Source organism: Sinocyclocheilus rhinocerous, unplaced genomic scaffold (genome assembly GCF_001515625.1).
Source record: "Sinocyclocheilus rhinocerous isolate Xijiao unplaced genomic scaffold, SAMN03320098_v1.1 scaffold1668, whole genome shotgun sequence".
Lineage (NCBI taxonomy): Eukaryota > Metazoa > Chordata > Actinopteri > Cypriniformes > Cyprinidae > Sinocyclocheilus > Sinocyclocheilus rhinocerous.
In genome coordinates this window covers 317,701-330,589 of record NW_015630986.1, presented here as the reverse complement: position 1 = coordinate 330,589, position 12,889 = coordinate 317,701, and the positions used below count along the sequence as shown (strand labels likewise).

General features: G+C 39.1%; 2 protein-coding genes across 3 annotated transcripts in view; both read left to right on the top strand.

Moving 5' to 3' along the window:
- Window positions 1-10,053, top strand: part of LOC107740897 (pseudopodium-enriched atypical kinase 1-like) — a 45,729-nt gene extending 35,676 nt beyond the window's left edge. For both annotated transcript variants that reach the window (XM_016553439.1, XM_016553440.1), the window contains exons 3-6: window positions 2,991-3,208; window positions 6,168-6,901; window positions 7,475-7,750; window positions 8,288-10,053. In XM_016553439.1, the coding sequence (XP_016408925.1) occupies window positions 2,991-3,208; window positions 6,168-6,901; window positions 7,475-7,750; window positions 8,288-9,175 (2,116 nt within the window). In that variant the 3' untranslated portion in view covers window positions 9,176-10,053. The remainder of the gene's footprint in view (window positions 1-2,990; window positions 3,209-6,167; window positions 6,902-7,474; window positions 7,751-8,287) is intronic.
- A 1,469-nt stretch (window positions 10,054-11,522) lies between these two features.
- Window positions 11,523-12,889, top strand: part of LOC107740902 (uncharacterized) — a 2,657-nt gene continuing 1,290 nt past the window's right edge. The window contains exons 1-2 of the mRNA XM_016553443.1: window positions 11,523-11,749; window positions 12,490-12,616. Coding sequence (XP_016408929.1) covers window positions 11,547-11,749; window positions 12,490-12,616 — 330 coding nt within the window. The 5' untranslated portion in view covers window positions 11,523-11,546. The remainder of the gene's footprint in view (window positions 11,750-12,489; window positions 12,617-12,889) is intronic.

Below are 12,889 nucleotides of genomic sequence, written 5' to 3'. Positions count from 1 at the left end.
AACGCGTCAGCGGCGCGTCTCGTGGGCTAGACTAACAAAACATTCAAATGCAACAATGTCACTTACATCATTATCACCGCATCTCGTGCGCCACTGATAAGGCTCCCGGACGCACACATAACATTCGATTGCAAAATTTTTGCATTCAAATGCAATTTTTTTATTTTAAATTCGACTGATATTCATTCTTTATTCACAATCTCCTCATCACAGGCAGGCACACCACTCATTTCAGCATGTGTTCGTGGGCTGTCTGCGTCACTCATAGCACGTGCCTATATCGAAAAAAATTTATATCGTTATCGATGGTGTACCGTCGATAAATACCGATACCGTTTTATCGCCCAGGCCTACCTATACCTTTTATAGTAATTATAAAATTTAAATGTTTTTATAATGGTAAGAAATTCGGATTAGGGTTTAACATTATCAAACACAGAAAGAAAAAAGTTTAACTTGACTAGTTTTTTTAATATAAATTGAATTTTTTTTTTTTTTATTGAATTGGAATAGCTAAATGGTAAAACTGCTTGATTAACAAGTTATGTTTGAATTTGTCATTTATGCTGCATACAAGTCATTTAATTATTATTTTTAGTAGCAATAGTAGTAGTAGTATTAGTATAAAAAGTAGAATCAGTATTAGTTATCTTTTTTAACTAGGTGATTTCCTAACTACAATAAACCACTTCCTATATAGTTAGTCATACGTGTGTGTGATTTGCTGACGAAAAGGACCTTTGATCCTGATATGTCTCAGTTGTAAGCTGATGAACAACCACAGGTAGATGTCTGTTAAGGGTTAATCATGTGGAGGAAGAAACATTCACACCATAATGTTACAACAGAGAGAGGAGGAGTAAGAAAAAGACAGAATCCAAGAGAGTTCTGTCTATTAAGTCTTTAAAAGCAAGTAATTCCTATTTCTGATTGGAACATCTCTGACCTTATCGAATGGGTGACTGTGTGAGCCAATATGGTGGGTAAGCATTACTTCCTCAAATTCCTTTAAACAGACCAACACTTTACTGAAGATCTCAGCTAGATATTCGTTCCAGCTAGTGTGTGTGTGTGTGTGTGTGTACGAGTGTGTTTGCAGAGTGTTATCTGCCTAAGAGAAAGAGATACTTGACACATTGATTCAGGTTCTTCTAACAAGTTCAAAAACTGAGATATCCAGATACTCTATAATTTAAAAAACACCTTTTTGTGGTGATATCTTCCCTTGTGTGTTTACAAAAAAAATTTTGCACTGGTGTTTCATTGGAAGCATTAAGAATCTTATCTTTATTTTTAAGAACACCTTCCTTGTTATAGATTTTTGAGTGTGTCATAACTTCATGGAACAGAATGTTTTTATATGTCCAGACATGCTCTGCCTGCAGAAGATTCCTCCCATTTAGCGTTCCTGGATGGGTTATTTAGGAGAGTAAGGCCGCGGTCACACTAGACTTTGAGCATGTGAAATTAGTTCGGAAGGTGCTGCGAAAACGGGGCGGGAGCAGGATATGACATCACGCACCAAGGTTTTCACAATACACACAACTCACTAGTCATAATTCTTTTCTATTTAAGTGATTACAATAAGTCACAAGTATAGTTAATCAAGTACACACACATACAAATCTCATGCAGTAAAAACATCACATAAAATTACACGTTTCACTGTTCAAACGTACCATCTGCTCCTGTTTCCCTTGCCACCGCAAACCAAGCCGCTTCTTTTTATGTGATTTTTGTAATCTTTTAAAGTTGTGTTGTATAAAACAGGATGATGCAAAACTGCTTAAATTAGCGATTCCTCCATGTTTAGAGGTCACTTTGTGACGTTTTGATCTTCTATTGGTCTCACGCATTCACGTGATGTGAATTTGCATGTCAGAGTTCACCAAACTTGAACTTTGCTACGCAGCGAAATGCGAAATATCTTCGCACGGGCTTCCAGTCTGACGCATTCGCATGCGTATGAATGGAAGTCAATGGAACAAAAAGTCTAGTGTGACCGCGGCTTACGGTTGCTGCTGGGATATAGGGATGGTTTGGAATCTAATCAAAGGATAGTATTTTCTGTTTGATTAGTCAAGTATGGTTGGACCCCAACATGCTAATTAAAATTTAAACTTGAACTAAAGCACTATCACACAATTATTCATTATTAATCATTATTCATCTCATTATTTACTCACCCTGATGTCCTTCCAAACTCATATGACATCATGCCTTCACACAAAAGTGGACATTTTGAAGTGTGATGTAAGCTTTCAGGCTTCAAACAAGGCACCATGAAAGTATTATAGAAGTGGTCAGTAATATAGCTCTGGGTGAGAAAAGGATTATTCACTGATTTCTAACCTAAAAAGCAAGAATTTAAAAATTGAGGGTATGGGTTATTTTACAAAGCTAAATTTAGAGCTAACTCTCAAGATTTTTTTTGACTGATATTTACTGATAATCTTAACTCAAGAACTGCTGCAAACTAATTTTGGAGTCAAAGAGTTTTTGTGAACTAGATCAACTATTTTGTTAAAAAGATCTCCAATTCAGAATAGACTATCGTTTTGGTCTGTTTATCACATAAAGTTATTATATGGCTTCTTGTAATATTGTAATATACCACATGAGTCATATGGATTTCTTTTGATACTTTTATTGCGCTTTTGCATCCATTTTTTAAGCTTGAAAGCCCCAAGTTCTCATTCATTGCATTTGCATGTAAAAGAGTGACCAGCACTGTTTGAAAATATCTTCTGTGTTCCACATGAAAATAAAAGTCAGTCGTACGGGTTTGGAACAAAATGAGGGTGAGAAAATTACAGAATTTTCATTTTTGAGTGAACTGTCCCTTTAAAAAAGAGAAAGAGAGAGAATTAAGCTCTAAATTTAGCTTTGTAAAATAATCTGCATCCTCGGTTTCTAAATCCTTGCAGTTTATGTTAGAAAACTTTGGGCTGGAATAATTCTCAACCCTTGTTTGTCTCTCTTTGATGCAGTCAGCTTCCAGTTCAGGATACTGAGATCTCCTCAGCCACCTCTCTTCCTGCTAAGCTCGAGCTGTCACCCCTGCGCGAGCTGACTGCCTCCTGTCCGCCCCCAGCATCGCCCACCTCAAACAGCAGCAGGCAGGCAGAGCGAGAGGAAGAGGGAATCACTTACACCATCTCACACTCTCCTACATCCAGCAGCTGCAGGGCCACGTACACCAACCTGGGTATGTAAAACACACACATTTGATGGGTCACTTTGTGTTTTTGTTTGGTCCATTTTTTTGGGCCAGTGGTGTGAGGTTCTGACCTGATTTGGCTGGCTCATGCTGATATATTTAGGTTGTCATGGCAGCAGCGTGTGCAAGAGCATTTCTAGACCCATAAATAAGATCACTTCTCTCAATCTCTCAATTTGAAGCCATTTAGCTGATTGAGTCTCTCTGAAGTTTATGCAGTGAAAGGAGGTATGGATATGTCTCTTTCTTCGTTTTGTTTTGCTCTTTTTTTTTGTTTGTTAAGGTTTTTGGTTTTAATTGCATGAATTGTAGCACAGTGTAGTTTAAGTAGTTTTGCTAGCAGGAAATGTAAATTCTTCGTTTTGTTTTGCTCTTTTTTTTTTAGTTTAAGATTTTTGGTTTTAATTGCATGAATTGTAGCACAGTGTAGTTTAAGTAGTTTTGCTAGCAGGAAATGTCAATTGCAGCACCACACATTATATTTATTATACAGTGGGGTCCAAAAATCTTAGATGACTAGTGACCACTAATTATTATTTTTTTATTTAATATAAATTAGTTAATTATTTGTAATTATTATAAATTAATTAATTTACATTAATTCCTTAAATATCGTAGAAACGTTTATTTGTTTTAAAATGGTTCAAAATTCTAAAACATTTGTTTATTTATGATTTTGAATTAGTTTAAATCTCAAATTTATAATGTGATCTCACTTTTGGATGGCATGACAAATTCTCAGGTCAACATAAATTATAGTTATGTTATGGCTGATAACTGATATGATATATATCTGTATATATTGTGTGTATATTTAAGTGTTCACAAGAAAGCTCCTAAAATATCTAGAATTTAAAATGCTTCAGACACTTTAAAACGTTACAATGTACATAAAATATTAATGTTTGCAACCTGGCATAAAGATATAATTAGGGGTGTGCGATATATATCGTCTGCGATAATATCGTAATTGTTGTTTTAACGATGTGCGATTTGACATTATCGAGTATTTTGCAAAAACCATTCAAAACATCCCTACAGAGCGCACGCATACATTACGTGAAGTCTAGACTAGTGCGTGTGCGCATTTAGTGTGTTTTCTTTCACTGCATGATTCAGTCTATTAAAATGCATTTAGAATTATCACAAATTCAAGACATGATGGCAGAAAATTTATATATTTATACCACTTCATATAGTTATTCAATTTCACACGAAGAGTGCCGTTTTTCTCCAAAAATTACCATGATTACAAATGTGACATTGAATTCAATAAACAATAAGTTAATTAAGAGACTTACGTTTTAGACACCATATTGCTTGTTTTTGCTCTATTTCGCCAACAAAAATCATTCCGAATACAGCCACAGTGCTGTTTTGTGTCTCTGAGCAACATGACGGTGTTTCGTTCTTGAATGAATCAACCGTTTAAATGATTTGGTTCAATCGCAATGACTCACTTATTAACAGTGATTTGCTGCCACCTGCTGGCGGTTTTAATTTCAAATTTCGGCTTTTTCTTTCTTTTTCTTTTTTTCTTATTTATTTCAAATATCAGTATTCAACGTTTTATGTTTAATATATCAAAACATTATTTATGCATTTGTAATTGCAGGTTAAATGCATTCATGTCTTGCATTAAGCAAAATACATGTGTGTAAATACATCTAAATGCCACTTCAGATGCAGCTTCTGTGTTGATTTAATTTGCTTGGTAACAGCCCAAATGTCTTATTATTCTAATTCCCTGATTAAATGTAAGAATTTGACTCAAAAGATAATGGACACTTTTAGAAAAAATGGCTTTATAAAGGTTAAAATGCCCATAAAATGCAAAAATCTGTTTAAACTTATTGGAAAAGATTAATTTCTATCAGTATGAACTGGCCACCACACAGAATATGAGGAGTATTAAAAACATTAGGAGTCAGCTGTCTTCGGCAGTCCTTAAGGTACCAGCACAATAACACACTCAGCAAAATATCGTCTAATTATCGTTATCGATAAAATCCCATAAAATATCGAGATATAATTTTTTGTCAATATCGCACACCCCTAGATATAATATACTGTTAAAACTGGAAAAGATAAATCCCAAAATAATCTGCTAGTGTTTCAAAACTAATAATATTGGCAAATACCCTGCGAATAACGTCAAATAAGATTTCAAACAGTGGTTGTTTCCTAAACTATGTAATGTTTTTCCACATGTGAGGTTTAATGAAATAGATGACAAATTGCATTAAAATTCTCCCAAGCTGGCAGTAGTCGCTGTGTGGAAATCAGGGATTCGGTTTGTTGGGGACTTTAATGGCCACAGTTCTGAGAGACTGACAGATTATCAGACTTAGTCCATCTATATTGAGCTGTGTGGCATCACACAGGATATGAGAAAAAAGAATGAATTTTCAGCTGTTCCAAGAGAGTATGGTTGCTGATGGCTACATCCTTCCCTTCTTATTATGTTGCAGAGTTGACCTCTGATATCTAACCATATAGCATTGCAACGGTGATGACTAAGGCTGATGAACCTCTGAACTGCGTAGCAGCATGGGTCTCCAAGGGGTTAAAGTACTGCCTCTAATTTTGTCCCGCTGACTCTTTGATCGTTTTATAGACGTGACCTACAAAAATCCCTGTCCTTGTGAATGGGCCTCAGTAGAAGCCCCAGTCTGAGATTATTGGGAGATTAAAGCAGATTAGTGAGGAATGTTAGATGAGGTTTCACACTGTTAAATAATTCCTAACTCGTATCCTACGTCCCTGCGGATGGACCATGTGTGAATTGCTTTAATACTGTTCAATCTGCAATTAGAGATAAAGTAAAGGGGAACATGTAATGGAAATCCAATAAGGCACCAGTTATGTTCTGGTCAAAATTTCATGTGTTCCCCTGAGCTGTTTCAGAGCCCTAATCCTCTGAAATTCCTCATCTCTCACTCTACAGGTTGGTCCAGGGCCAACATGATCCCTGTAAAACATCCCAGACATCCTAAAGCATCTGATGACACTTTAACCTCTGATCCAGAGGTCATCGAATCCACGACTAAATCCACCCCTCCACCCCTGCCTAAAAAGTCAGTCCCACGTGCCCAAACAGAGCCATCCGCTCTAGGTAGAGAACTCTCTGCCCCTCGACCCAAAGGAGAGGCCAGACCAGGCGGGACCAGTCTGAGTGTCGCCAATCCACTCTACGATCTCGAATCCACATGGGACATGGCCAGTCAGAGCTCCTCACTCAGCTCGGAGGCACGACATCCTGACGAATCTGGAGACTCCCTGGAGCGTCCTGTGGGTGGACAGAGCCTGTCTTGCCTAACCAATAGCAGCTCCATGCAGGCATGCGACCGCCGAGGCTTCCGAAGTACAGAGAGTCTGACAGCCCGGACGCGAGGGGTTGGGAGACCCGCTAAAGCCCAGAAACAAGTGCCGTACAGAGGCATGGAGAGCTGGGAGGAAGTGGTCGGGAGGATCCGAGGCCTGCACACGGATACCCTTCGCAAGTTGGCAGTCAGATGTGAAGATCGATTTATGGCCGGACAAAAAGATCATCTACGCTTTGGAACAGACAGCTGGTCTCATTTCCGGCTGACTGCAGGAAAACCCTGCTGCGAGGCAGGAGATGCTGTGTACTACACAGCGTCTTTCGCTAAAGAACCTCTGACAAACTACGCCGTTAAGGTGAAAGTTCAGTCTTACACATATTTATTGATGCATGTATATGGACAAGCTGATTAGCTGTCTACATAAGTCAAGTAATGGTCACTTATGCAACTCACAATCATTGCTTCTTGCAAGAACAGCAAAAGTGATTCGACTAACAGTTGATTCCAATAGAGTCTGATGGCAGCATGTTGCTAAGCGAATGGCTTGTTACTTAGTACAGACAGAGATTGTCACATTGCATTATGAAATTATCCACAGATTGTCACAATGCATTATGAAATTATCCACAAAGGCTACATTCGGTGCTTTCTTGCCCATACTGAGTTATCTATCTTACCAAGCTCTACTAATTATGCTGCCTTCAAGGCTTTTATCGATAATTCCTATTATCGTTGCTCATATCAATAAGGATTAAACCTCTAATCAACCTTAAAGTAACCCTCTGACTAAGAAGGGCAAGCATTACTCGTATTTTCCCAGCCTTTGTGTTGGCAGCGTTCCTTTGATACTTCAAAATTTTGCCTAGGTAGTCAGCTCAGACTTGCAGGTATTTGCAGAGAATAACATTCTCTTTCTGTCTGATCTCAGATCTGTCGGGGTGTGGTGAAGGAGACTCAGCAGCAGTTTTTTCACAGCCTAGCAGTTCGGCAGAGTATCGCTGTTCACTTCAACATCCAGCAGGACTGTGGGCACTTCCTGGCAGACGTTCCGGCCCGCCTGCTGCCCTGGGAGCGAGAGGAGGATGGAGAAGACAAGCAAGGCGGTACAGAAGGAGGAGAAGAGGGAAAAGGAAAGGAGGGTGAGAGAGATGCGGCAGGTCCGGGCGGGAAACTCTGCAGCCGTGTTGTGGTGATCACTCGAGAGGTGCCGTTCCAGACGGCTACTAATTATGCTGCCTTCAAGGCTTTTATCGATAATTCCTATTATCGTTGCTCATATCAATAAGGATTAAACCTCTAATCAACCTTAAAGTAACCCTCTGACTAAGAAGGGCAAGCATTACTCGTATTTTCCCAGCCTTTGTGTTGGCAGCGTTCCTTTGATACTTCAAAATTTTGCCTAGGTAGTCAGCTCAGACTTGCAGGTATTTGCAGAGAATAACATTCTCTTTCTGTCTGATCTCAGATCTGTCGGGGTGTGGTGAAGGAGACTCAGCAGCAGTTTTTTCACAGCCTAGCAGTTCGGCAGAGTATCGCTGTTCACTTCAACATCCAGCAGGACTGTGGGCACTTCCTGGCAGACGTTCCGGCCCGCCTGCTGCCCTGGGAGCGAGAGGAGGATGGAGAAGACAAGCAAGGCGGTACAGAAGGAGGAGAAGAGGGAAAAGGAAAGGAGGGTGAGAGAGATGCGGCAGGTCCGGGCGGGAAACTCTGCAGCCGTGTTGTGGTGATCACTCGAGAGGTGCCGTTCCAGACGGTGGCAGATTTTGTACGGGAGGGTGTGGAGAGGCACGCGCGAAACCCTGAGCTGTACGAACGCCAGGTGTGTCTGCTGCTGCTGCAGCTGTGTGTAGGACTAGAGCATATGAAACCCTACCACGTCACGCACTGTGACCTGCGGCTCGAGAACCTCCTCCTGGTGCACTGTCAGCCCGGGAACCCTTGGAACCTGGAGCTGCTGGAACCAAACAACAACGCTGCATCCGGAGCTTCCTCCACCGCAGCTTCCGCTTGCCCTGCCCGCCTCATCATCAGCAACTTCTCTCAGGCCAAACTCAAGAATGTGGTGCTGGAACCCGCTTCGCTCCGAGACCAGTCCCGTCTGGCACCTGAGCTCCTCACTGCCACTCAATACCGCAAGTGCGACGAATTCCAGACCGGCATACTGATCTATGAGATGCTGCATCGACCGAACCCATTCGAGGAAAGTCCAGAGCTAAAGGAGAGGGAATACTGCAGCTCTGACTTGCCCCAGCTACCCCTGCGATCCCTGTACTCCAATGGCCTTCAACAGCTTGCCACGTTGCTACTCAATCCCAACCCTTCCGAGCGCATCCAGATGGCGGACGCCCGGGCGTGTTTGCAGTGTTTGCTGTGGGGCCCCCGAGAGGATCTGTTCAATTTGCTGAACCCCCCCTCCGGGACAGTCCAACGCCACACCGTCCTGCAGAACTGGCTGGACCTGAAGCGAACACTTATGATGATCAAGTTCGCTGAGCGTTCTTTGGACACTGGCTGCGGCGTGAGTCTGGAGGACTGGTTGTGCTGTCAGTATCTGGCCTTTGCCACCACCGAATCTCTCAGCAGAGTGATCAAGATCCTGCAGCAGCCACAGGGCGTGCTTATCTAATCGCAGCCAAACACGCCAATGAAGCTGGGACGTCTAGACATATGCGCTGTACAGACGTGTGATTTTTTTTTGTTTGTTGAGGAAACCGTTTGACTTTGTTCGTGAATGTGTTTGGGTTTGGTTTACATTTAATACCATGCAGAGAGTCCGAACGAACCGTTTACAGGAAGAAAAGTGACTTAAGTGAAGTCATATTTAACTCCACAGATAATGGCACATTTATAGAACTGCTTTTATAAACAAGTGAAACTGCATGACTTGTGTGTATGTGTGCGTGTGTTGTAGGTTTTCTCCCGGTGTGTTTAGTTACGCTTTTTATTCTGCTGTAGGGACTCGTGTATATCAGCAGGAAACCACTGATCCGACATCAGCTGCATCATGATTTATGATTCCAGAAGCTCATGAAACAATTGGATAGCTATTATATAATCATCACATATTAGAGTTTGTGTGAGGGACGTCAAATTAAGGGTTCTCCAGTGGTTACGTTAAGTCACTGAAAAATGAATTTAAGTCTAACATGCCTTACTTTATAAGTGTCTGTGTGTATATATATATATATATATATAGAGAGAGAGAGAGAGATTTATGGAAAGAGGCAAAAACGTCATCTTTCATCAGTCATTTCACTCAAATATGTTTTTATCAGATCCTGATATATCGTACAGATTAGTTCGAGAGTACAGATTGGATATTTTTCAACCACAACAAGAGCACTGTAAAGTTTACCAAAGACTAAACACTCCGAACCACAAAGAACAAAACATATTTTTACATTTTGCATAGTCAAAGAGAAGATATTAATACTCTCCCTCTTATAGAAAGTGTCCTTATGTACCTAAAACAAATGCAGTTTGGTTCTTCAGCAGTACTTTGGCTCTCCATATAATAATTTGAGTGTAGTTTAAATTCATCTTAGCAGTACAGGCACGATTCTGTCACAGAGAGAACTTGAGAGAGTGAAAGTATCAGCAGATGTCTGTAACCTGAAGAATGTGTGTGTTTTTGCTCACCCACCATCAATTTATCAGTTTCTTTCACATCATTTCACTGAAATCATGTATTTACTGTTATTTACTAAATGTTTATTGCCAGTGATGATTTTACAAAACTGCTTTTACCTACAACTGCATTTCTCATGGTATTTAGCTCTACATTACTGAGTTAACTGCTCATAATAAAACTATGAATATGTTTTTAAACAAGACTTGTTTGTGTGTTTTAATAGAAGCACTACTTTTTTTTAACACTGACTTTGAAGAATTGCGAGATGTATACACAGGGAAAAAGACAATTCAGACAAAAAGCTGTTTTATTTTAGGTCCTCTAGAGTGCGCCATAAACCACACAAATCATCACTGCTTATGCAATATGGCCCAACACTGTGTGTTATGTCTGATAGCGCCTGCTGTGTCATTTCCTGATGTCTCAGCCTTTTTCAGATTCACAGCGAGTAAACAGACACTACGCCTTCAAACTAATAGCAATAACGCACTGAGAATGTTCATGCATCTGATAGCGTATTATTACACAGTCAGCATCACGGTTCACGGTATCTCTAGGAGTTTAAAACCTCTTAGTATTTTCAGCACCTTACTGTCATGTGAGAAATGGAAAGGAACATGATGATGTGTGTGTTTGTTCCGACAGATTCTGTCACAGAGAGAACTTGAGAGAGTGAAAGTATCAGCAGATGTCTGTAACCTGAAGAATGTGTGTGTTTTTGCTCACCCACCATCAATTTATCAGTTTCTTTCACATCATTTCACTGAAATCATGTATTTACTGTTATTTACTAAATGTTTATTGCCAGTGATGATTTTACAAAACTGCTTTTACCTACAACTGCATTTCTCATGGTATTTAGCTCTACATTACTGAGTTGACTGCTCATAATAAAACTATGAATATGTTTTTAAACAAGACTTGTTTGTGTGTTTTAATAGAAGCACTACTTTTTTTTAACACTGACTTTGAAGAATTGCGAGATGTATACACAGGGAAAAAGACAATTCAGACAAAAAGCTGTTTTATTTTAGGTCCTCTAGAGTGCGCCATAAACCACACAAATCATCACTGCTTATGCAATATGGCCCAACACTGTGTGTTATGTCTGATAGCGCCTGCTGTGTCATTTCCTGATGTCTCAGCCTTTTTCAGATTCACAGCGAGTAAACAGACACTACGCCTTCAAACTAATAGCAATAACGCACTGAGAATGTTCATGCATCTGATAGCGTATTATTACACAGTCAGCATCACGGTTCACGGTATCTCTAGGAGTTTAAAACCTCTTAGTATTTTCAGCACCTTACTGTCATGTGAGAAATGGAAAGGAACATGATGATGTGTGTGTTTGTTCCGACAGGATATGAAAGGATTATTGTGTGAGTCAGTGTATAAGCCTGATAGTGCTTGTTTGTTTGTGTGTAAGCCTGTGTTGATTCACATGGGGATATTATGCTTCTGTTATTACGCACACGTGAAGCTGATTAGTGCACACAGTCACTGTGCAGCCGAGGAACAATACGCATATAGCTCAGATCAGCGCAGAGACACTACCAAAAACTACAGGTAAGAAACCTTAATGACCTGTAATCTATACTAATATAGAGAAAAATCAATTTACAGTTATACTTGATTGCATGCAAAATATTTAAATGTTATTAGAAATGTGATTATATTACATGCATAATACATGATTATATGTTTTTTATTTTTCATTCATTCAATGAAGTGATTAATAGTATTATTGTGATTTTTGAATTGTACATTCAAGAAAGTCAAGGCCTTTGAGATGCATTTACTAAGTTCAAAGCTAACACCTTTTCATGCTAGGTTAATTTTATTTCCACAATAGTTCATCAAACATATGTAGTGTAAAAAAAAAAAAAAAACTTAGGATGTTTATGCCAGGGTTATTATTGTAAGCAAAACTATTCAAAATGTTTTGTTAATTGAAATAATGCTGAAATTAAATGACTTATAAATATCAGATGAAAACTTAATTTAAAGGAATATGAATTTAAGCAGAAAACTAACATTACAAAAAAAATAAAACAAAATGAATAAAAAATGAACGGATTAAAACGAAAACTTAAAACATAAGAAAGCTCATTCAAATTATAAACGCGGTTTTATGCTTTAAAAAAACAGTCATGTGACACCAGAGTGTACCATATTCATGGAATTTGCCATCTACAGAGATATAAACAACAGAAATACATTTACATGGGTATATATTAACTACAGAGCTACTCTGATACTGATTTACAGAAATAGTATTAACTTAAATTGTTTGTGCATGTCCGCAGAATGTGTAGTCTGGATGAGGTTCCATTTAAAGTTGCTCTGGACTCTGTGGAGTTGGGTCAGAAAGAGCCAGTCACAGCTCCTGAATTTAAGATCCCAGACTGTGTTCAAATACTGCGTGATACAAAGGTCAGAATATAACAATAAACTCATCTAATGTACACTACCGGTCAAAAGTTTGGGATCAGAACGATTTTTAATGTTTTTTACAGGAGTTTCTTATGCTCATCAAGGCTGCATTTATTTGATCAAAAATACAGGAAAAAAATGTAATATTTTGAAATATTATTATGATGTAAAATAAAGATTTTCTATTTTAATATACATTAAAATCTCGTTTATTCCCGTGATGCAAAGCTGAATTTTCAGCATCATTACTCCAGTCTTCAGTATCACATGATC